We start from the raw sequence: 21290 nt of genomic DNA on the forward strand, positions 1-21290 counted from the left end.
GGTCCAAAAGCTACAGAACCAAAGCCTCTCTGCCAGCAGTGAGGTCCTTTGTCACATTACCTCAGCCTTTGGACCTCAAACAAGGATCCAGGCTTGGGATCTCACGAGAGCAGGGAATCCATATACCCCCCCTCCACACACACACCCATTTACCATTCAGAAAGTGTGTGTTAAGATGGACGTGGTGACCCACAACTCGGTTCCAGCTGTTCAGGTGGTGAATTGCCTAAGTCTCGGAGTTTGAAGTCAGTCTGAAGCCAGCTTGGAAAACAAGGTGAGAGGAACAGCCAAACTCGTGTGTTAGGGTTGGGCCTTTTGTTCAACAGGCCAGTGAGACCTGTCTGAGGTCCCATAGCTGTGTATCCACATTCTAAACCCACAGCTCTATTTGCAGAAGCTATCGTGTGTGCCCCCGTTTGTGGCTTTTCTTTGGTATCTTTCAGGTGTGTTCTGAGATGTATAGGAGGTGCTGGGAGAACAGAGTGAGCGGAGCAGAGCCAGGTACCTGGGATGGCGATGGACGTACCTGAGCAGCATCCTTGCCCTCTGGGAGCAGACGCCTAGGGCCAGGAGAGTTCTGTCTCTCGGTGAGGACAGCCTTTTAAAGTTGGCTGCAGAGAATCAAGCAATGCTGGCTCCCAGAAAGAGCCTTCCGCCATGGTGATTGCTACTTTTGAAAAGGGAGCCTCCTCTTGTCCTGAAAGAGATCTGGATCAGAGGAAGGTGGGTGACAGCCCTTGAGCCCAGGGAATTCATGGTCTGACCTAGTCCTTGCCCCAGGAGAGTGAGATCTGATGGAGAGGAGGAGAGCTCACATCCAAGGGAGTCCCCCTAGGTGGGGGACTGAATTTATTCATCAACGCAGGCAGGGAGGGACACTCACACTCAAATGGCAGCCCCCCCCGCCCCCACTCACCAAGTCAGCAAGTTCTGCTGGGCTTTCAAAGGAAGCAGGCTCTTTGGAGCAAATGCAGGCCCTATGAACAAGTATGTATGAAGAGAAGGGATCGTCCTCCACTCTGCTGTCCTCCTCCCTCCGCAGAGACTTTTCTGGAAGTCTCCAGAGGGACCTGGGCAGCTGCTGTGTGTCCAAGCCTATCAGCCCCTCAGCTGTCACTCTGCTCCCAAAATAGCCATAGTGGGGGAGGGTTGTTTTTCTGGGATGGAGGTGGGGAAGGGGCGTCATAAGCTTGCCTAGGCAGGGCAGGTCTCTCAATTCCTGTCTCATCTGGATCTTTCTCCCACACTTTGAGGTGTGAGTCTAAAGTCTTGCAAGACTGCCCCTGAGTGGGGTGCTTAAGGGCCAGGGGGTAGTCAGTCCTTCCACGTGGCTGTGGATATCCAGTCCAGGCAGGGGAAAGGCCCTGTATCAATGACAGCCTCCAGGAGCACCTGCCCCTGTTGCCAAATATAGTCTGGAGTCACTGACTGGGGTGATAAACTCTGCAGGGTGGGGGCTGGGAACAGCAGTCAGAAGCTGGCTGAGGTGAACTGCAGAACTCAGGAGCAGTACCTAGAAGGAGGCGTCCCCCCGAGACGACTGGGCAAGGAGAAGACCCTGAGGACCTTTAGGCCTGCAAGGAAGGTGGGTGACACCCGGTTGAAAGAGAGATGGGAAACAGGGACTCTGACAACCCTCTCATTGGAGGTCAAGCTCCAAGCTTGACCAATGTCCTTTGTGGCGGGGGTGGGAGAAGTCAGTGGATTTGGGGGTGCTGGAGTGGATCCCTTCCAGACAGAATCCCCACCCTACACTGTGGCGAGGGAAACCTGGGGCCCTGGCTATCCAGCAAGAGGCTGACCGCACAGGGCTGCCGGTGTTCCCACAGATGGCAGAGGCAGAAGCGGCACAACTGAAGGAGGAAGGGAACCAGCATTTCCAGCGTCAGGACTACAAGGCAGCCACCAAGAGCTACAGCCAGGCCCTGAAGCTGACGAAGGACAAGGCCCTGCTGGCCACACTCTACCGGAATCGGGCAGCCTGTGGCCTGAAAACGGTCAGGGGACAGGACAGCGTGGGTGGGCTGAGGGCAGTTAAGGGGGGAGACGAGGTCATGGCGGTCTGATAGAAACAGCCATCATCCTCTCACTGTGCTGTCTTGACCCGCTAAGGTGGAAACCGTGCCTCTGACTTTCCAGGCCACTGCTCTGGAGAAGCCGGAACCCACCATTCACAGTTGACCTAACACAGGTGCTTTTCATAGGTTGGGCCACTGCTTTCAGAACAATCCCATGGCAGCCCTTGTTCTCATTCCCATATTGCAGTCAAGAAACCCAAGGCTCAGAGAGCGTGAATAGCTCGGCCAAACTCTCCCAGGCGGTGGAGGAGCTGGTCTTTAAACCTGGGGTTGCCTGATGCCAAAGCCTGTATTTTTCTGTATCAGTCAGGGAGTGTGTCCTCGGCCTCTGATAACCGTTAGCTCCCCGACTAACTTCTCCCCTCACCGAGGGGACACTGGTTGTCTCTGCCCTGGGCCCCCACTAATGGAGTCTCTCATTCCTGCTTCTCAGGAGAGCTATGCCCAGGCGGCTTCCGATGCTTCCAGAGGTGAGCTCCATACTTCCCCCTTAAACTTTCCCAGCATGGCTGCGCAGGAGTGTGGACCTGGCTGCCATTGTTTGGAGGTGCTATAACAGTCTGTGGGTTCTGAAGGTCAAGGGCCATCTGGAGAAGGGAATGAAATATCTGGCAATATTTAGCCTAGGGAAGGCAGCTGCCAGGTGGGATAAAGAGGGTTTAGCTTCACCTCAGGGGCGCTAGGGCCAGACTTAAGATAAAAGGGCAAAAGAACAGAGAGGAGTTGGGGTAGGAATAGGGAAAGGTTTTGTGTTGGAGTTGCCTGGCTGCCTCAGAATGAAGTGGGGACACCCTAGTTCTGGAGATATACCAGCATCAATCAGATGGGCCCCTGATAGGAATCCTGCGCTAGAGGAAGACTTGGGGATCAGATAGATGTTGGGGTGCATGTGCTGGGAGAGGTGCAGGGGGAGAGGACTTTGAAGCTTTCTGCCAACCTCGAGATTCTATGAATCTTTCTATCAAAAAGATGGTATGAGCCAGCTAGTTCAGATGGGTACCTCTAAGGAAGACATCCTTCCTGGGCAGCGGAAGAGGGAGAGTAGTATGTAGCCCAGCCCCCTGAGGATCTGCCTGTCTCCCGTCTGTAGCCATTGACATCAACTCTGCTGACATCAAGGCCTTGTATCGGCGGTGCCAGGCTCTCGAGCGTCTGGGCAAATTGGACCAGGCATTCAAGGATGTGCAGCGCTGTGCCACCCTTGAACCCAGGAACCAGAACTTCCAGGAGACACTGCGGAGGCTCAACACCAGCATCCAGGAGCAGGTAACCCGGGCCCTTCCAGAGGACCTTGGCTGCTTCCATCCCATTCGTGGGGGCGTGGGGGCTGAGCTAGGGAGGTTGAGATGTGATGACTGAGTCAGCCCTGCCTCTTCAACTGCAAACTGGAGACATGGGCAGTGTCCGGGAAACAGCCAGGCAAGCACACCTATCTGTGAGAGATGGAGAGGATCTGTGGTGCTGGGTGAGGGCGCAGTCTACTTAAAGCTACAGCTCTTTTAAATTTCAGATGGAGGCTTTACAAGAGAATTACGATCACCTGGTGAATCTACATTGTAACTCTAGGGGGACAAAGATATTCTGGGATCCCTGGGAATCAGTGATATTATTGAGGGACAGAGGGTCAGAGTCTGTGGGAGCATGAGATCTTTGCTAGGAAAATGGACAAGCATGGAGAGCCTGAGCCAGAGGAGAGGAGCCCTGCATCCTCTCCTGGCTGACTGCTTTCTTATTGGCCCCTTAGACGACTTGGCTTCCTCCTGTAAGATCAGGAGGACAATAGCTCATCCAGCCATCTGCTCCAAGACTCAAGAGACTCCTGTGTGGCTGGACCGTGGCACACTGTCCAGAGTGCAGCTTCAGTGTTGGGGAAATGGAAAAGAGAGGCAGATGAGAAAAGGGGCAGGTAAAGGAGGAGCCTGCCCAGGCAGGCAGGAGCGAGGAGCAGTAGCGCTCAGCGAGAGGGGGTGCAGAAGAAGCTGGCTGGGTGATCATTTAGGCCACATTACGAAAGATCCAGAGTGGCTAGGGTTGGACGTGTGAGGGTCTAGACCTCCAGACAGGATGCTTTCCGCTTGCTTGGCGGATGCATGAAAGCCACTCCTGTTTTATGAGCCGGGAGACAAATTTCTACTTTAACCTCCACTTAAACATCTGGTAGCTGATTACCTATGAGATTCTAAAACTGGGCTGATGTGTACCAAGCATGTGGTGGGGATTCTACGTGACAATGACTGTAACGAATTGGACTGATAGCTTTGTGGGTCAAAGAATTGATTTTGTTCACTTTTTTTTCTTTTGTTTTTGGGTTTTTTTGAGACAGGTTCTCTCTGTGTAGCTCTGACTGTCCTGGAGCTCACTATGTAAATCAGGTTGGCCTTGAGCTCACAGAGATCTGCCAGCCTCTGCCTCACAAGTGCTGGGATTAAAGGTGTGCACCACCATCCCAGCTTCTTGTGCACCTTCCTGTCCCTGAACAGTGCCTGGCATAAAGTGGTTTATTCAACTAATGTTAAAAATATTATTCTCATCCTCATTATTATTGTTGTTATTACGAGGGGGTGACGAGGCCAGAGGAGGTGGAGGTTGGCTCCTCCCCACCTTTTAAAAAAATATTTGTTTATTTATTATGTGTACAGCATTCCTTCCATGTGTGCCCACAAGCCAGAAGGGGTGCCAGGTCTCATTATAGATGGCTGTGAGCCACCATGTGGTTGCTGGGAATTGAACTCAGGACCTCCGGAAGAGCAGTCAGTGCTCTTAACCACTGACCCATCTCTCCAGCCCCTCCTCCCCACCTTTATGTGGGTTTTGAGGATTATCTCAGGTCTCCCTGCTTGCTCTGCAAACGCCATTCCCAACTGAGACATTTCTCTGGCCCTGGTTACCATTTGCTCAGTGAATAAATAAATGGATGTGCTGGGGTCCAGAGTAGACCTATTATTTTCTGTGCTGAACATATGAAGAGTAGACAGAAATGATGTGGACCAGCTGCCTACCTCTCTCAGAGCTCCTTCCTCTCTCTTCAGCTCCGTGTGCAATTTTCCACAGACTCCAGGGTGCAGACGATGTTTGAAATTCTTCTGAATGAAAACAGCGAGACTGAGAAGAGGGAAAAGGTGAGTGATGCCTCGTGCTTGTCAGCAGAGGGCGCTCTCTGCACACGCTTCTTATGCTTGGAAGGCAAGAGGGCGGTGTCCATGAGAATGGGGAAAAATTGGCTCCGAGTTAATCCCATTAGAAAGCGGCACTAACCATAAGAAGGACCAAGATTGGCGTGAAGTCATTGAGGCGAGTCAAACCGCAGGATCGATGACATCTTTGTTTAAGATCAGATATTTTGTTCAATGTGAAACGTTTGACCTTTGATTTTGACTCAGAAGTATTTCATTAAGCCTTACTTGTCTGGATATTGGGCTTTTTGTTGCCTCCTTACATTTCGCACCTACTGGGAATATCTAGCTTGCCTCACTATCGTTTTGGTCCCAAGAAACACTGGCACATTCGAATAATCCTTTGTCTTATTTAGAAACACTGCAAAGAGGTCACACTGACATATTAAAAAAATATTGAAGTGTTTACTGGTAAAAGTCATTTTTTTTTCAAGACAGGGTTTCTCTGTGTAACAGCTCTGGCTGTCCTGGAACTCGCTCTGTAGCTCGGGCTGCCTCAAACTCACAGAGATCCGCCTGTGTCTGCCTCCCCAGTGCCTCTGCTGTCCGAGGGCTGGCATTAAAGGCGTGTGCCACCATGTCTGACTGGCAACAGTCATCTCAACCAACTCTTTTGCTCGTTCTCATGTTCCTTTCAGGTCCTCTAGTGAACATTTGAATGTCTTGCCCTTATTTATATAAGAATTTGGCCGGTGGCGCCTGTGAGGAAAGATGGCATGTTAGTTTTGTGGTCAGTGAATTCACATGATACAAAAATGTACTTTACAGGGGCTGGAGAGATGGCTCAGTGGTTAAGAGCATTGCCTGCTCTTCCAAAGGTCCTGAGTTCAATTCCCGGCAACCACATGGTGGCTGACAACCATCTGGAATGAGGTCTGGTGCCCTCTTCTGGCCTGCAAACATACACAGACAGAATATTGTATACATAATAAATAAATAAATATTTAAAAAAAATGCACTTTACAATTTCTCTGAGGACCTGGTGAGTTGCCTTGGATAAAGTAGTTTTGTCTGGAGAAGCCCTAAGCTGATAGCAACGTTCAGGTCACGTTTACCTGACATTCGTTGCCTATCCCTGGCTCCCCATCTCTCTCTGTCTGCTTCTCCCTCCTGCTCTTTCCTCAGCTGTGGGTTCTCTGGCCCTCCTCCTCCCCTGCATCAGGGCCTTTGGAGGTCCATAGAGCTCAAGCAGGAAGACATCAGAGTGAGAAGAGCCTTGATGGCTTCCTAGTCCCTAACTCGACTGCCCCATTTCTTAAATGAAGTATCTGGGGCTCGGCGAGGTGCTGTGACCGGAACCAGGCAGTAGCAGGACCTGGGCTCTGACTCCTGGGCTTCTGCATTGCGCTCTGTGGCCACCATCTTCCACCTTCCCCAGAGCCCCACCGCTTCAGATTCCCTTGTACAGATAACAGGAAAACAAAATGTGATAGCCATGTTCAAAGAAATGATTTTAATATATGAAAAGCTTTCTTTCATGTTCCCATCTTTCCCAGCTTGTCTCCATTCACAGCAGATGTATGGTTTTATTTTTACACCACCACGGGCCAAGGGAATCTGTGACCCCAATCCCACCTGTTAGCATTGTTCCATGTGGCTGTTCTGTATCTGTGACCTCACTCCCTGGCTGTGGCATTTTGCATCAAGTTGGTCTTTATGCAAGTTGCTTTGATATTATTACTATTATTATTACTATGTTTCCAGGGGCAGTAAGATCTTAGACAGAATTTACCAGTGTCCCGAACATGCAGTTGGTGTTCTACCCTTGCACTAGGTTTATGGCCAAGGCTTCCATCTGGTTTCCTGATAACCTTCATTGCTTCTCTCTCAGGCTGCCAACAACCTCATCGTCCTGGGCCGTGAGGAAGCAGGGGCCGAGAGGATCTTCCAGAGCAATGGGGTGGGCCTGCTGCTGCAGCTGCTGGACACTAAGAAGCCTGAGCTGGTGCTAGCTGCAGTGCGGACCTTGTCTGGCATGTGCAGTGGACACCGAGCGAGGGTGAGGGCTGGGGGATCGGGACTGGTGGTGTGGATGGCAGCAGGTCCAAGGAGGCAGAGGGTGGCACACAGTCAGGGCTGTGATAGAGCCTCAAGGGTCCCCTGCTTTCCAGCCTGGGTCATATGAAACATGGCACAAGAGTGTTCTGGGCTCTTTCCCTGCAAGCTGGAAGCGGGCTTGACTGAGCAAAGGCATTGTTGGAAGTGGATTACAGGAAGAGCTGAATTCAAAAACCCTGTAATGTACATTTCTTCATATTCAGCCTTTGAGTTCAGTGTACCTTCTACACTTGTATCTTGGTGAGATCTTACTGCGTTCACAGACCCATTGCCTCCAGGACTCTATTTATGGGGTGACAGAGCTCAGAGTCCCCTGAAGTAGGTTTCCCAGCCTGTGAGCCCCACTTCCGTAAAGCATGAAGTGGATAGGACAGTCACCACACACCTCCTAACCCAGGTGCCAAACAGGAGGGAGGAGCAAGGCTGCTGACTCTGTTCCTGCTGGCGTCTAGGCTACAGCGATCCTGCACACAGTCCGCATAGACAGAATCTGCAGCCTCATGGCCGTGGAGAATGAAGAGATGTCCCTGGCTGTCTGCAACCTGCTCCAGGCCATTATCGACTCCCTGTCTGGGGAGGACAAGAGAGAACATCGAGGGAAAGAGGAGGCCTTGGTTCTAGGTAGGAGATATTCTTCTGTTCCGGTTCATGTGGACTCCAAGGCAGAGCCAGTCCCCACCGCATGTTGGCATCTCCTGCAGAGGTGGCCTGGTTTGATTTTAGTGTGTGTGTGTTGGGGTTATAATGGTGAAATTGGCACATGATACTGAGTATGGAGCTGTCAGTGTGTCTGTCTGGAAAGTGCTGTAGGTGGGTGGTGCCTATGGCTCATGTTAATGTGGCTGTGTTCAATGCCACTCAATTTTATACTTACAAATAGTAAAAATGGCAAATTGTAAGCTATGTTTTTTTTTTTTTTTTTTTTTTTTTTGGTTTTTCGAGACAGGGTTTCTCTGTGGTTTTTGGAGCCTGTCCTGGAACTAGCTCTTGTAGACCAGGCTGGTCTCGAACTCACAGAGATCTACCTGCCTCTGCCTCCCAAGTGCTGGGATTAAAGGCGTGCGCCACCACCGCCCGGCAAGCTATGTATATTTTATCATAGTGTAACGGAAGCTCACTGGGGAGACTTGGAAAGATACAGAAATCTATAAGAAGGAAAAATACTCTCCCAAACAAAACCCGACTCACTCAGATAACCCACTGGGTACCCTCTTTCTTTTCTTATCCATGTCAAAATATTTACATAAGTATCAATTAAAAATTGGAATTCTGCTCTAGGTCTTTTTAAATTGTCTTACCGAGCAAGGCCAATGCTACATGCATTGTAGTTGGAATATGAAATGAACCGCTCAGGAATGTTTCTGGTTGTTAGGAGATGTTTTGGGCAGTTAGGGAACTTTTAGGAGATGGGGGTCTCAGTAAAGGAAGTGAGTCAGGGAGGTTGGGTCTTGGGGTTTCCTGGCTGTTTCTCTGTCTTTCTCATCTGTGTGCCCTGATCCACACAGTGGAACCCCAAGTTGCCACTGCCATAGCTGTGAGCCATCTTATCAATGCCCTTTCCACCATGAGCCACCTCAAACCATTAACCAAAATATAACCCTTCTTCCCCAACTTTCTTTGCCAGGTGTTGTGACCCAGTTATGAGAAAAGTAATTGATACGCACATAATTTAATAGTATTCTTTCTTTCTTTTCAGATAGGGTCTCTCTATGTAGTCCATACTGTCTTGAGTTCTCTATCCTCCAACCTCAGCCTCCCAAGTACTGGCATTGTAGGTGTGTACCACCAAGCCCAGCCCATTTAGTATTCTTAAAATTATTTCAATAATTTTTTTTGTTTGTTTTTCGAGACAGGGTTTCTCTGTGGTTTTGGAGAATAATTTTTTTTGTTTTTTAAAACAGTGTCCCTCTATGTAGCCCTGGGTATCTTGGAACTCACTAAGTAGAATAGGCTGATCTTGAACTCAGAGATTTGCCTGTTTCTGCTTCCTGAGTGCTGGGATTGCAGGTGTGCACCAGCGTCCCTGTGTGTTATTAATACTCACTTTTTAGAGGCCTGGATTCTTTTTTAAAAAATTATTTATTTTTATCTTATAGGCATTGATATTTTGCCTACATGTATGTCTGTGTGAGGGTATTGGATCCCCTAGAACAGAAGTTACAGCAGACAGTTAAACTGCCATGTGGGTGCTGGGAACTGGACCCAGGACCTCTGGAAGAGCAGCTAGTGCTCTTAACCACTGAGCTATCTCAACAGATTATTATTATTATTATCTTTTTAAAGATTTATTTATTTATTATGTATACAGTGTTCTGCCTGCATGTATGCGTGCAGGCCAGAAGAGGGCACCAGTGAGCCACCATGTGGCTCAGGACCTCTGGAAGAGCAGCCAGTGCTCTTAACCTCTGAGCCATCCCTCCAGGCCTGGGTTCTTGATTGGCCCTAACTTACTACAGTAATGGCCAAGGAGTTGCTTGTCTTTTCTGGGTCAGACTTTTTAGAAGGTCTAAGCTGGCTTCACTTAGATGGTTGCTGGTTAGCTGGAAAGGTTGCTCAGAAGCCTTGATACTTCTCCTCCACTGTCCCCCACCCCCGTGGCCTCTCTCATGGCTATCTTGGATTTCTATATGATATGATAGCTGGATTACAAATGGGCTAGCTCAGGGAATAAGTGCTTTGCAAACCTGGTTATACCCTTAAGTCACATGGCCAACTCAGAGCTAGTGTGGCAAAGGGACCACTTAAGACGAGAATAAGCCTGCTATTACAGGACCTATCTATCTGCAAATTACAGTGTCAACGTCGCCTCTCCTTCCCTATGTGGCTGATCTGACATATTGTAGAGACCTTACTTCTTATCTGTCTTCATACTCCACTCTAGAGCCTCTAACATCTCTCTGGGTTTCAGGAACGTCGTCAGAGCAGAGCTGGGGAAAGGCTCTTGCTCTTTACCGCCCACCCCAGGCAGGGTTAGTCCTGGCATCATAGACAGAGGCCCCAGTCCCAGTCCCAGACCCCCTTCCCAACGTGTCTGCATCTGTATGAAGAAGTGTCTGAAGGGAGTATTCATGTCCTTCCTATACGACACTTTTTAGACTTGTTCTATTCCGTGTGTATGAATGTTTTGACTCCATATATGTTTGTGCACCATGTGTGTGCCCGATGCCCGTGGAAGTCGGAAGAGGGCATTGGATCCTCTGGAACTAGCGTTACAAATGGTTGTGAGCCACCATGTGGGTGCTAGGAAATCAAACCCTGGGTTCCTCTTTAAGAGTAGCCAGTGCAGCTGGGCAGTGATGGTGCACATCTTTAATCCCAGCACTCGGGAGGCAGAGACAGGGGGATCTCTGTGAGTTCGAGGTCAGCCTGGTCTACAGAGAAAGTTCCAGGATGGCCAGGGCTACACAGAGAAACCCTGTCTTGAAATATCAAGGGGGAAAAAAGTTAATTAAAACCACACAGAGTATCTTTGGATCTCTGCCAGTCATTGCCTGGAAGTTAGGGATTTCCAGCAACAGGAACTCTTTGAAGACAAAGGGAATGTGGGAGGAGACAGTGGTCTGTGGCCAGAATGCCCTTGGGGGTGTTGCTTGAGGATTTTTTTGCTTTTGTGGGCAGGAGTGTGAGATGAGCAACACTGTCTTGGGAAATTCACATGCTTACTGTACCAGAAAACAGTCTGAGGAAAGATCTAGTTTGCTCACACCCTCAGATGGCTTATGGGGTGTTGGCTTGGTGCATCATGCACTTGACAGAGCACCAGGCATCATGCTGTGATAGCAGGTGGAGGAGGAAGCCTCCTCATGGTGGACAGGAAGAGGGGCGAGAGGGACGAAGGAGGGGGAAGGGAAGACGAAGAAGAGGGGAGGATGAGGAAGAGAAAGAAGGAAGGAAGGAAGGGAAGAGAGAGATGGGAGGCACCTCCTGGGTCAAGAAACAGCTGTCCAGGATCTGCCCCATCTTCAACCATACTCTACCTCCTCCCGTTTCCAGAACCCTTCCAAACAGCACCATCAATGGACAGGCATTCCACACAGGAGCCTGTCAGGAGGATGCTTCAAATTCAAGGGGTAACACTCAGAAAAATAGTGGGTTCAGGCCGTCCAGAATACTTCTAGAAGTTTCTGCCCTTCTTGATCCTCTCTATGTGAAAATTTCTATCGTCTCTACTTGCTCTTTTCCTCTGCTCTTCAGACACCAAGAAAGACCTGAAGCAGATCACCAGCCACCTGCTGGACATGCTGGTCAGTAAGAAGGTCTCCGGGCAGGGCAGAGATCAGGCACTGAACCTGCTCAACAAGAACGTCCCCAGGAAGGACCTGGCCATTCATGACAACTCACGCACTATCTATGTCGTAGATAACGGTGAGATGGGGGGATGGGCTTGAGATTCAGTCATACTGTTAGGGCAGGCTCAGGACACTTGTCCCTGTGTAGAGAGAGGAGATGCTGTCTGCAGAGTGTCTTCAGTCCCCACTGAGGTGGGTGGCAGGCATTAGTGTATCCCCTAGGGGCTGTTGACGCAGGTAGGTCAAGGCTCTGAATTAAGGGCAAGAACATATTCAGAAAGTAGTTAGCACCCCAAAACATTGGATTAAGTGTTTGTTAGAAACAGGACTTTACCAACCATTGGGGTAACATGCCTGAAGTCTCATGGCTCGTAAAACACTTAACAGGCCTTCCAAAGGGGGAGAAGATGACATCACATGTACTTTATAGCAAGCACAGTGAAACCGCTCTAGCAGTTAGTCACTAAACCTAAGTGTGAGTTGTCTCCCGAATCCACTGCATCTGTGCAGGAGTCACACCCGTGGCTTTAGAGTCTGCTGTGGTTAATTCTCCCACAGCTTTTGTGACATATAGCTTACGACTTGTTCTACAAGGCCCAAGTTAGCTTCCATTAGGTACTGTGCTCCTCAAGTACCCACCCAACACAGTGCTGTGCTCCCCAAGCACCCACCCAACACAGTGCTGTGCTCCCCAAGCACTCACCCAACACAGTGCTGTGCTCCCTAAGCCCCCACCCAACACAGTGCAAGCACTTAGATTTTAACACTTGACCCTGGAGTATCCAAGGACCGTTGTCCTGCTCCCCTACCCCAGCTGGCCTCTGTATATATTCTGAAAGCTGGCCAGCAATGGTGACCCCCTTCTCTGCACTAGGATCAAGTATGTGGCTTGTGGGATTAAATAGGTGGGGGAAAACATTTTTTTATTCTCTTCTTTGGATGGAACGCTGGGATCCAGCCCGTGGGCCTGCAGTGAAGGCCATCTCATGGGACTGACCTCTCAGTCTGAGGGGTCTGTGCCCACCCCGGGAGAGTCAGTCCAAGTTGTAGACAGTGAGGTTTTCCTTAAAGTTGTAAAATATACATAGTATAACATTGCTGCCAATCACTTTCGGTTCCCTGCCAGCCCCCAGAATCCCAGGCTCCCGTGTTTGCCTCAACACTTCCTTCCTCTGACTGGGCTCACTGATATCTCTCCACCTCCAAGCTAGCTCTGACATTGGATGTCCCAGAGGCTTCATGGCGTGACAGTTCATATGGTGGGCTCGACACCAGGCATGAGGTGTCCTCTGTGTGTGTCCCTTGTGATCTCGTCTGAACGATGGAACTGATTGCTAAGAAGGGTGATTGCTAGACTCAGCTCATGAGCACGTACAAGCCCCTTGGCACTAAAGAGATGCTCGGAACAGCCTGCCACTCATCTTTTGGGGACACGGGAGTCAAATCAGGGCCTTTCATAGGCTAGGGAAGCACCCTCTGTCACCGAGCTCTGTCCTGCTCTCCAGCTGCCTCTTCTGCGTCGTTAGCTTTCAGTACCCGTAAGGTTTAATTGCCCAGTTCCCACACTGTGTTGAAGGTAGGGAGGTCTAGGGGCTTGGTTATTAATCTACTTATTCAACAAACATGTGATCTTGAATTTAGTCTGGTGGAGGAAGCCATCAAAGGTTCTTCCATAAGGATGTGAGAAGAGATAATGGTGATAATTACCAAAGTAACACCAGACCTTTGAGGAGTGGTTTATGTCTCCGGATGGGTGGGAGGCCATTTCTGTACATTATCTGACTCAGTATTCAAGTCTATAAAATAGGTTGTGCTTTTTAACCTTTGTAAATGAAGAAACTGAGGCCTGGGGGGAAGATATTATGAACTCGTATGTAAGGAAGCTCATACACAATCCAGAAACAGCAGCGCTGGTCTAGACCCCTGAGATCGACTAGTGTTGAGTTTAGTATGGTGGAGATAATGGCTTTGCAACAGGGGGACGGCTCCACAGAGGCAGAGTCAGGAGAAAGGTCAGGGCCTCCTTGTCCACTCTCCAGTGCCCTAAACTCTGGAGAGGCCGTGTACTGTCTGAAGCCATAGCTGGTGGGGAGCCAGAGACGAGACATTTCTGAAGGGGACAGACCCTCAGGAGTCTCAGTCTTTCTGCTGTTACCCTTTAGGTCTGAGGAAGATCCTGAAGGTGGTGGGGCAGGTTCCAGATCTGCCCTCCTGCCTGCCTCTGACGGACAACACCCGCATGCTGGCCTCCATCCTCATCAACAAACTCTACGACGACCTGCGCTGTGACCCCGAGCGTGACCACTTCCGCAAGATCTGCGAGGAGTACATCACGTGAGTTCCCCGGAGGCATTAGCCACCTCTGGCTGTGTGGCCAGTCGCCCTCCACTTTCAGTAATTACAGAAATAAAAGTAATTTATTACCCCTCAGTGGGATGGGAATTTGGGACCTGTGTAGCTAGTTTGAGACACAGTTATGTTGGCCGGAACTGCAGTTGTCTGATGGCTTGATGGCTTGACTGGGGTTGGACGATATCTCTAGGAAGCTGAGCTAACGTGGCTGCGCACTGGTGCTGGCTGCTGGCGCAAAACTGCAGTTACTCCCGTGTGGACCTCTCCGTGAACTGCTGAGGAGTCTCTCTCCTTACCTGTCCCCCACCATGGATTTGATGTTGTGGTTTACAGTTAATTCCAGCGATTCTCAAATCTGTACATGGTCCAGATTTCTGGGACACTACCCATGCCTCAAAACTTGGGGTGTGGCTTAGGAAACTTCCCCCAGTGGGCAAAGACATCACCTTCACTCTGGTTTTCTTCTTTCTCTTCCTAGGACGGCATACTTTTTTTTTTTTTTTTTTTTAAGGGGCCAGGGAAGAGAGAGTTTAGATCATGTAAGACAAACATCTGTTTTTTTTGTTTGTTTTTGTTTCTTTTTTTTTTTTTTGAGAAGGTCTTATTAGGTAGCTCCTACTTATTTAGAACTCTCTATGTAGATTAGGTTGGCCTTGAACTCACAGAGCTCAGTGCCCACGTCTCCTGAGTGCTGGGATGAAAGGCGTGAGCTACCATGCCTGGCAAATTCATACATTGCTCTCACCTATGTATTTATTTATTTTTTTTGAAAAAAACAAATGCCAAATGAAGAGCTATCCTGAGCTCTCAGGCATGCCAACTCCCTCCCAGTCCTGTACCCCCACTAACCCTGACCTTGGCTCTTAAAACACCTGTGGTACTTGTCTGCCTGAGTTTCAGTCTGTCTTTCTTACCCTATGAGTCCTCCTGTCCTTGGAGCTGGAGTCTTGGTTCCTTACAAAGAAGTCTGGTCCTAGAGGGCTACAGGCAAAACCTTTTTTTTTTTTTTATTGAGATGCAAGGTTCAGCTAAATGGAGATGACGCTCTGACCCAGTCTTGGTCTTGCATGTACAAGAGGAATTCACCCTGGTAGAGCGTTCGGTCCTGATTGGTCCATGTCCCTGAGCTCAGCAGAAGCCAGCTTGTGATAGGCTGGGGCTACTGGGATGAGGTCCGTGTGAGGAGGCCACTCTGCTCACACCTGTGTCTGCAGACTGCATCTCTGTGGCTGTGCCTATGGACTGTCCTTCCAGGTTGAGAGGACTGGAGCTGTTGGAGTCTCTCATTGGTCCTTGCCTGGAGGCTTCTCACCTTCCTCTGTGTAACCAGCAACTAATGACTTGTCAATCACCTCAATTTGAAATGAAACTTTTTTAGGATGCCCCAGCTCAAAACTCTTCAAGGAAGAGATTTTGGGGTGACTGCACTGCAGGCCAGTGCCTCCCTCAGTGCTGCTTCCTACTCTGACCAATAATTCAATTTCTTGCAGGTCAATCTACAAGGTCAGAGTGTGCTGTCCCAGGGATATACCCTGTAACCAGCGTGATGTCATTTGTCTTTAAGAAATAACAGTACTAGCTGGGCGGTGGTGGCGCACGCCTTTAATCCCATCACTCAGGAGGCAGAGGCAGGCGGATCTCCGGGAGTTCGAGGCCAGCCTGGTCTACAAGAGCTAGTTCCGGGACAGGCACCAAAGCTACAGAGAAACCCTGTCTCGAAAAAACAAAACAAACAAACAAAAAAGAAATAACAGTACTATACTCTTTATCTATAGACCAAAAAGCTGAGATTCAGAAAGGTTCCATGAATCGCCCACTGTCACACAGCTCAGGTGTAGGGCGAATTCAAATCTCCCCCCATGTGTTGTACTCTTTTTGTCCCTTTGACCACCCTTGTCCTCTGTCTTAGGGGCAAGTTTGATCCCCAGGACATGGACAAGAATGTGAATGCCATCCAGACAGTGTCGGGGATCTTGCAGGGGCCCTTTGACCTGGGCAACCAGCTGCTGGGCATGAAAGGCGTGATGGAGATGATGGTGGCCCTGTGTGGCTCGGAGCGCGAGGCAGACCAGCTGGTGGCTGTGGAGGCGCTCATCCACGCCTCCACTAAACTCAGCCGGGCCACCTTCATCATCACCAATGGCGTGTCGCTTCTCAAGCAGATCTACAAGACCACCAAGAATGAGAAGATCAAGATCCGCACGCTGGTGGTGAGTGGCCCGGGTGCTGAGTGCCAGGGACACCAGGATGAAGGAGACATGGCCCCTAGCCTTGAGGGGGTGCCTTAGTTAGGGTTACTACTGCTGTGATGAAACACTGTGGCCGAAAAGCAAGCTGGGGAGGAAAGGGTTTATTCAGCTTACACTTCCATGTTACGGCTCATCATCGAAGGAAGTCAGGATAGGAGCTCAGGAGCCGGGAGGCAGGAGCCAAGGCAAAGGTCATGGAGGGGTGCTGCTTATTGGCTTGCTTCCCCTGGTTTGCTCAGCCTGCTTTCTTAACCTCAGGACCATCAGCCCAGGGATGGCACCACCCACAATGGGCTGGGTCCTTCCCCATTGATCTAATTAAGAAAATACCTTACAACTAATTAAGAAACCAATTAAGAAAATAATACCATACAACTGGATTTTGTAGAGATCTTTCCTCAATTGAGGCTCCTTCCTCTCTGAAGACTCTAGCTTGTGTGAAGTTGGCATAAAACCAGCCAGGACAAGGGGTCACGTACTAGGGACCCCTCAGGCCCATCTGTGTGCCCCTGCAGACAGAGTGAAAGCCAGGGTCGTGGGAAGAGAGAGTCAGGAAAGTGCCCTCTGTGCTGTGGAGACAAACACGGACACCGTCCAGGAAGTACTTTCAGAGCAGACGCCAACAAATGCATTTGTTTGAGCAGCTGCGTGCAGCAGAATTAGGCTTTTCATTTTTACTGCTTCCACCTTTCAGAATTGTTCTCATTCTCCTTTCTTCACCTCACAAAAAATTACGGAGAAGATTTGATTCATTCACCTGGATCTTAATTCACATTGTTGTTGTTGTTGTTGTTCTGTTTTTCTTTTTAAAAAGATTTATTTATTCATGCATTTTATGTGTCTGAGTCTTCTGACTTCATGCATACCAGAAGAAAGAGTCTGATACCACTACAGATGGTTGTGAGCCACCATGTGGTTGCTGGGACTTAAACTCAGGACCTCTGGAAGAGCAGTCAAGTGCTCTTAACTGCTGAGCCATCTCTCCAGCCCCCTTTGTTCTATTTTTTTTTTACTTTTTTTTTTAAATTCTTTTTTCTTTTTTCTTTTTTTTATTAGGTCGGTTATGGAGTGGAAGGGAAAAGGGGAGAAGAGGAGGGAGGGAAAGAGAGAGAGAGAGAGAGAGAGAGAGAGAGAGAGAGAGAGAGAGAGAGAGAGAGAGAGAGAAACCGGAAAGAAGGCGGGGAAGGGGAGAAGTGGGAGAGGCAGCTTCTGCCTCTTCCCGAGAGAGGGATAGGAAACTTCTATTTTTTTTTAATATTTATTTATTTATTTATTATGTATACAATATTCTTTCTGCATGTATGCCTGAAGGCCAGAAGAGGACACCAGACCTCATTACAGATGGTTGTGAGCCACCATGTGGTTGCTGGGAATTGAACTCAGGACCTTTGGAAGAGCAGGCAATGCTCTTAACCGCTGAGCCATCTTTCCAGCCCCTATTTTTTTTTTTTTTAAGATAGGTTCTAGCTTATCGTGGTAATGTGTCCCAAACTGACCTCAAATGTGTCACCCTCTTGAGTGCTGGAGTTACAGGCTCTAGCTCTAGACTTTCTATTCTTTTGATTGATTGAGTCTTGCTATGGATCTCAGGCTGATCTCAAATATACTGTGCAGGCCAGTAGTCTGGTCTTCAACTCATGATTCTCCTGCTCACTCTGAGCTGGGATTACAGGCCTGTACCACTACGCCTGGCCTGGCTCATATACTTTTTAAAAATCTCTTTCTCTCTCTCTCTCTCTCTCTCTCTCTCTCTCTCTCTCTCCCTCTCCCTCTCCCTCTCCCTCTCCCTCTCCCTCTCCCTCTCCCTCTCTCTCTCTCTCTCTCTCTCTCTCTCTCTCTCTCTCTCTCTCTCTGTTTCTCCCCTTGTGTGTGTGTGTGTGTGTAAATGTGCCATGGCACACACGTGGAGACCAGTGGACACCATGGGTGTTGATCTTTGATTTTTTTTACCTTGTTTGAGACAGGATCCGTAGTTGTTTGCCATTGCACAATCAGGTTGACTGGCCCACGCACTTCTTGAGATTCTCCCGTTTCTGACCCCCACCTCCCTGAAGGAACACATAGCATATAGGCCTGGACTATGTCCAGCTTTACATGCGTCCTGGGGATCTGAACCCAGGTCCTCACGCTTGCTTCCCTCAATGAGTCATCCCCTAGCCCCTCATGTCAGTCAATTTTTGTTTGTTTGTTTGCCTTTGAGACAGGATCTCACCGTGTATGTAACCTTGAACGGGTTTGGGGCTCGATATGTAGACCAAGCTGAACCCTAACTCACAGAGATCCTCCTGCTTCTGACCCCTGTGTGCTGTGATTAAAGGTGTATGCCACCATGACTGGCCCTCATACCAATTTTTTAGAAACTTTTTTGCCGTGGGCGTGATGGCCCTTCTGTTCCAGAAGGCATTGTTCTTTTCCTGGCAAGGGTCTGTTTTTCTTCCGGGCTAGATTTTGTATGTCTGAATTTGTTGCCCATATGGTGTGACTTTGCCATCTCACACCATCTCGAGGTTTCTCACGGTGACTATAGATATTTAGTATTCTCTTGTCCAGAGTTTTCAAAACATCTATGAGATCAAAGTGGTGAGCATCCTCCCTAACATAGGGCATTGGATGGGGCATCTCAGAAGAGATAGAAGGGCACAGAGGTATATTAAGCAGAGAGAAAGGGACAGTGTTGACCACAGGGCTATAGGACCTGACTTAGCCTTCAGTGTTGCTAACCCTTCCATATCCCTCTCCGTAGGGCCTCTGTAAACTTGGCTCGGCTGGGGGCTCAGATTATGGGCTCAGACAGTTTGCTGAAGGGTCAACAGAGAAGCTGGCTAAGCAATGTCGAAAGTAAGAGACTGGACTCTGCTTCCTCATGGGCCTCGGGGGGGGTGTGTGTGTTCTGGAGTGTGTTTCAGTGACGTTGGGTGAGAAAAGACCCCCCTCACTGGCCACCTGCTGTTCGGAACCTGGGTCACTCTTGGCCAGACAGAGCCTTGGCTCCTTCTGCAGCGGTTTCTCCTCTCCTCCACTTCTAGGTGGCTATGCAACACTGCCATAGACACCCGGACGCGACGCTGGGCAGTGGAGGGCCTGGCCTACCTCACACTGGATGCTGATGTGAAAGACGACTTTGTCCAGGACATCCCTGCTCTACAGGCCATGTTCGAGTTGGCCAAGGCAAGAGTGGTCCTGATCTCTGACCTCAGGAAAGGGTGCCTGGTCCTGGCCCTCGGGGCTCAGCTGGCTGTGGGCTCATCCTGGCTCCACCCTCCCTGGTGAAGCTGGATTGGCTCTTTCATTGGATGGCCCTCATCTTACCTGGTTGTGGGTGGACTCATGTCTGCCTGTGACCCTCTGGCAATGAGATCATGAGGGAACCCAGGCAGTGCCTGGGCTCTTCTGGAAGTGTGGGAGGGGGACCACTAGGAACAGCCCAGAGGTTTCCACTCATCTACCACTAAAGTGGCTCCTTTGTGTTTCTTCCTGTCCTGGGGGCCTCCAGACCAGCGACAAGACCATCCTGTACTCAGTGGCCAACACCCTGGTAAACTGCACCAACAGCTACGATGTCAAGGAGGTCGTCCCTGAGCTGGTGCAGCTTGCCAAGTTCTCCAAGCAACATGTGCCGGAGGAGCACCCCAAGGTGGGTCCAGGGCAGCTGGGTGGTGGGTGGTGGTGGTGAGAGAATTGTGCTGACGAGCCCTGGGGAATGCTTTGTGCCGTTAGACAACAATAGCAGCTTTTCCCCACTAGGTGGCACTTATGATTCCTGTCTTCTAATTTTCTGACTGGGGGGATGGCTTACTATTTTGTAATTTGATTAAATAGAAACAGATGAATATTTTGCAATATTTGCTGATGACTTTATGAATACTTGTGTTTTGTTTCATGCTTCTAAGTCATAAAAATATGATTTTTCTGGGATATCTGAACTTAGGGATGAGTGCTGAGTAGGAACTCAGGTTTCTAAAAGTGCAGATGTCAGAACCCCTACCACAAAAGATTGTATGGTGATCACCTCTACACAAGGATATGTTTGTATACCATTTGCATATGAATTAGTGTGGAAAAGTACTACCAGCTAGTGAGATCATTTGGATTTTAGAAGTCACGTCTGTGTTACAAAATGGAATGGTGTGCAGTAGAGAACTTGGCTGTAAAGTGCCATCATTTCCACAGGACCACTGCTGGCAGTTTCTTGTGTTACTCAGAGGAAGGTTTTCTTTCTTTCTCCCCTGTATAGTTGCAATCAGAATGTGAGTGTTGCCTTTGTGTCAGACATTGGGAATATACTCACGTTGTCATCTCATTCTTTCAACTACTTTATTTCTTTGTGATGCAAGGGTTTGGATTCAGTGCCTCTTATGTGCTAGGCAGGTACTCCATGGCTGAGCTGCATCCCAGTCCTCCACCTAGGCAGGTGCTCCACGGCTGAGCTGCATCCCTAGTCCTCCACCTAGGCAGGTGCTCCACGGCTGAGCTGCATCCCTAGTCCTCCACCTAGGCAGGTGCTCTACCACTGAGCTGCATCCCAGTCCCCCACTGCTCTTACTCTGGGTTGTGTTTCATCCAGACAGGGATCTAGCACACATACATGCCCCATGGCTGTGTGGGAGGTTTAAGCACATTTCCAGAGATTATACACCATGTCCCCCTCCTGTCTACTCCTCACCTTGATGATGATGTGTCATAATGACTCAACCTGGGGCTGACTAACAAGTGGTCCCTTCCCCACACCCACCCTTGTGTCCCCTCCAGGATAAGAAGGATTTCGTAGACATGCGGGTAAAACGGCTCCTGAAGGCAGGTGTCATATCTGCGCTGGCCTGTATGGTGAAGGCGGACAGTGCTATCCTTACAGATCAGACCAAGGAGCTGCTGGCCAGGTGCAACCAGGATGGGCTGGGGAGACTGGGAGGCGGGAGGCGGGAGGCGGGAGGCGGGAGGCGGGACGGAAGATTAGAATAGCAGAGACTAAGCGAGGGCTTGGAGAACATGGAGAAGAGACGCGATAAGGCAGGTCACCGCAGCTGGGTCAGGAGGTGACCCCTGTTCCTTTTGCTTACCTTTTCCTCAGAGATGAAGGGTAGACTAGAGAGG

The 21290-nt window shown here is 49.5% G+C and overlaps 1 protein-coding gene across 1 annotated transcript in view; it reads left to right on the plus strand.

The window, feature by feature from the left end:
- The first annotated feature begins 1486 nt into the window (after positions 1–1486).
- Unc45b (unc-45 myosin chaperone B) overlaps positions 1487–21290 on the plus strand; it is a 28150-nt gene continuing 8346 nt past the window's right edge. Inside the window, exons 1-14 of the mRNA XM_057774705.1 lie at positions 1487–1585; positions 1830–1997; positions 2512–2548; positions 3169–3344; positions 5108–5197; positions 7083–7250; positions 7762–7930; positions 11504–11674; positions 13761–13932; positions 15860–16160; positions 18943–19037; positions 19226–19367; positions 19693–19833; positions 20949–21076. Of these exons, the coding sequence (XP_057630688.1) occupies positions 1830–1997; positions 2512–2548; positions 3169–3344; positions 5108–5197; positions 7083–7250; positions 7762–7930; positions 11504–11674; positions 13761–13932; positions 15860–16160; positions 18943–19037; positions 19226–19367; positions 19693–19833; positions 20949–21076 (1958 nt within the window). The 5' untranslated portion in view covers positions 1487–1585. The remainder of the gene's footprint in view (positions 1586–1829; positions 1998–2511; positions 2549–3168; positions 3345–5107; positions 5198–7082; positions 7251–7761; positions 7931–11503; positions 11675–13760; positions 13933–15859; positions 16161–18942; positions 19038–19225; positions 19368–19692; positions 19834–20948; positions 21077–21290) is intronic.

The sequence above is a fragment of the Chionomys nivalis genome, chromosome 7, assembly GCF_950005125.1.
Source record: "Chionomys nivalis chromosome 7, mChiNiv1.1, whole genome shotgun sequence".
Lineage (NCBI taxonomy): Eukaryota > Metazoa > Chordata > Mammalia > Rodentia > Cricetidae > Chionomys > Chionomys nivalis.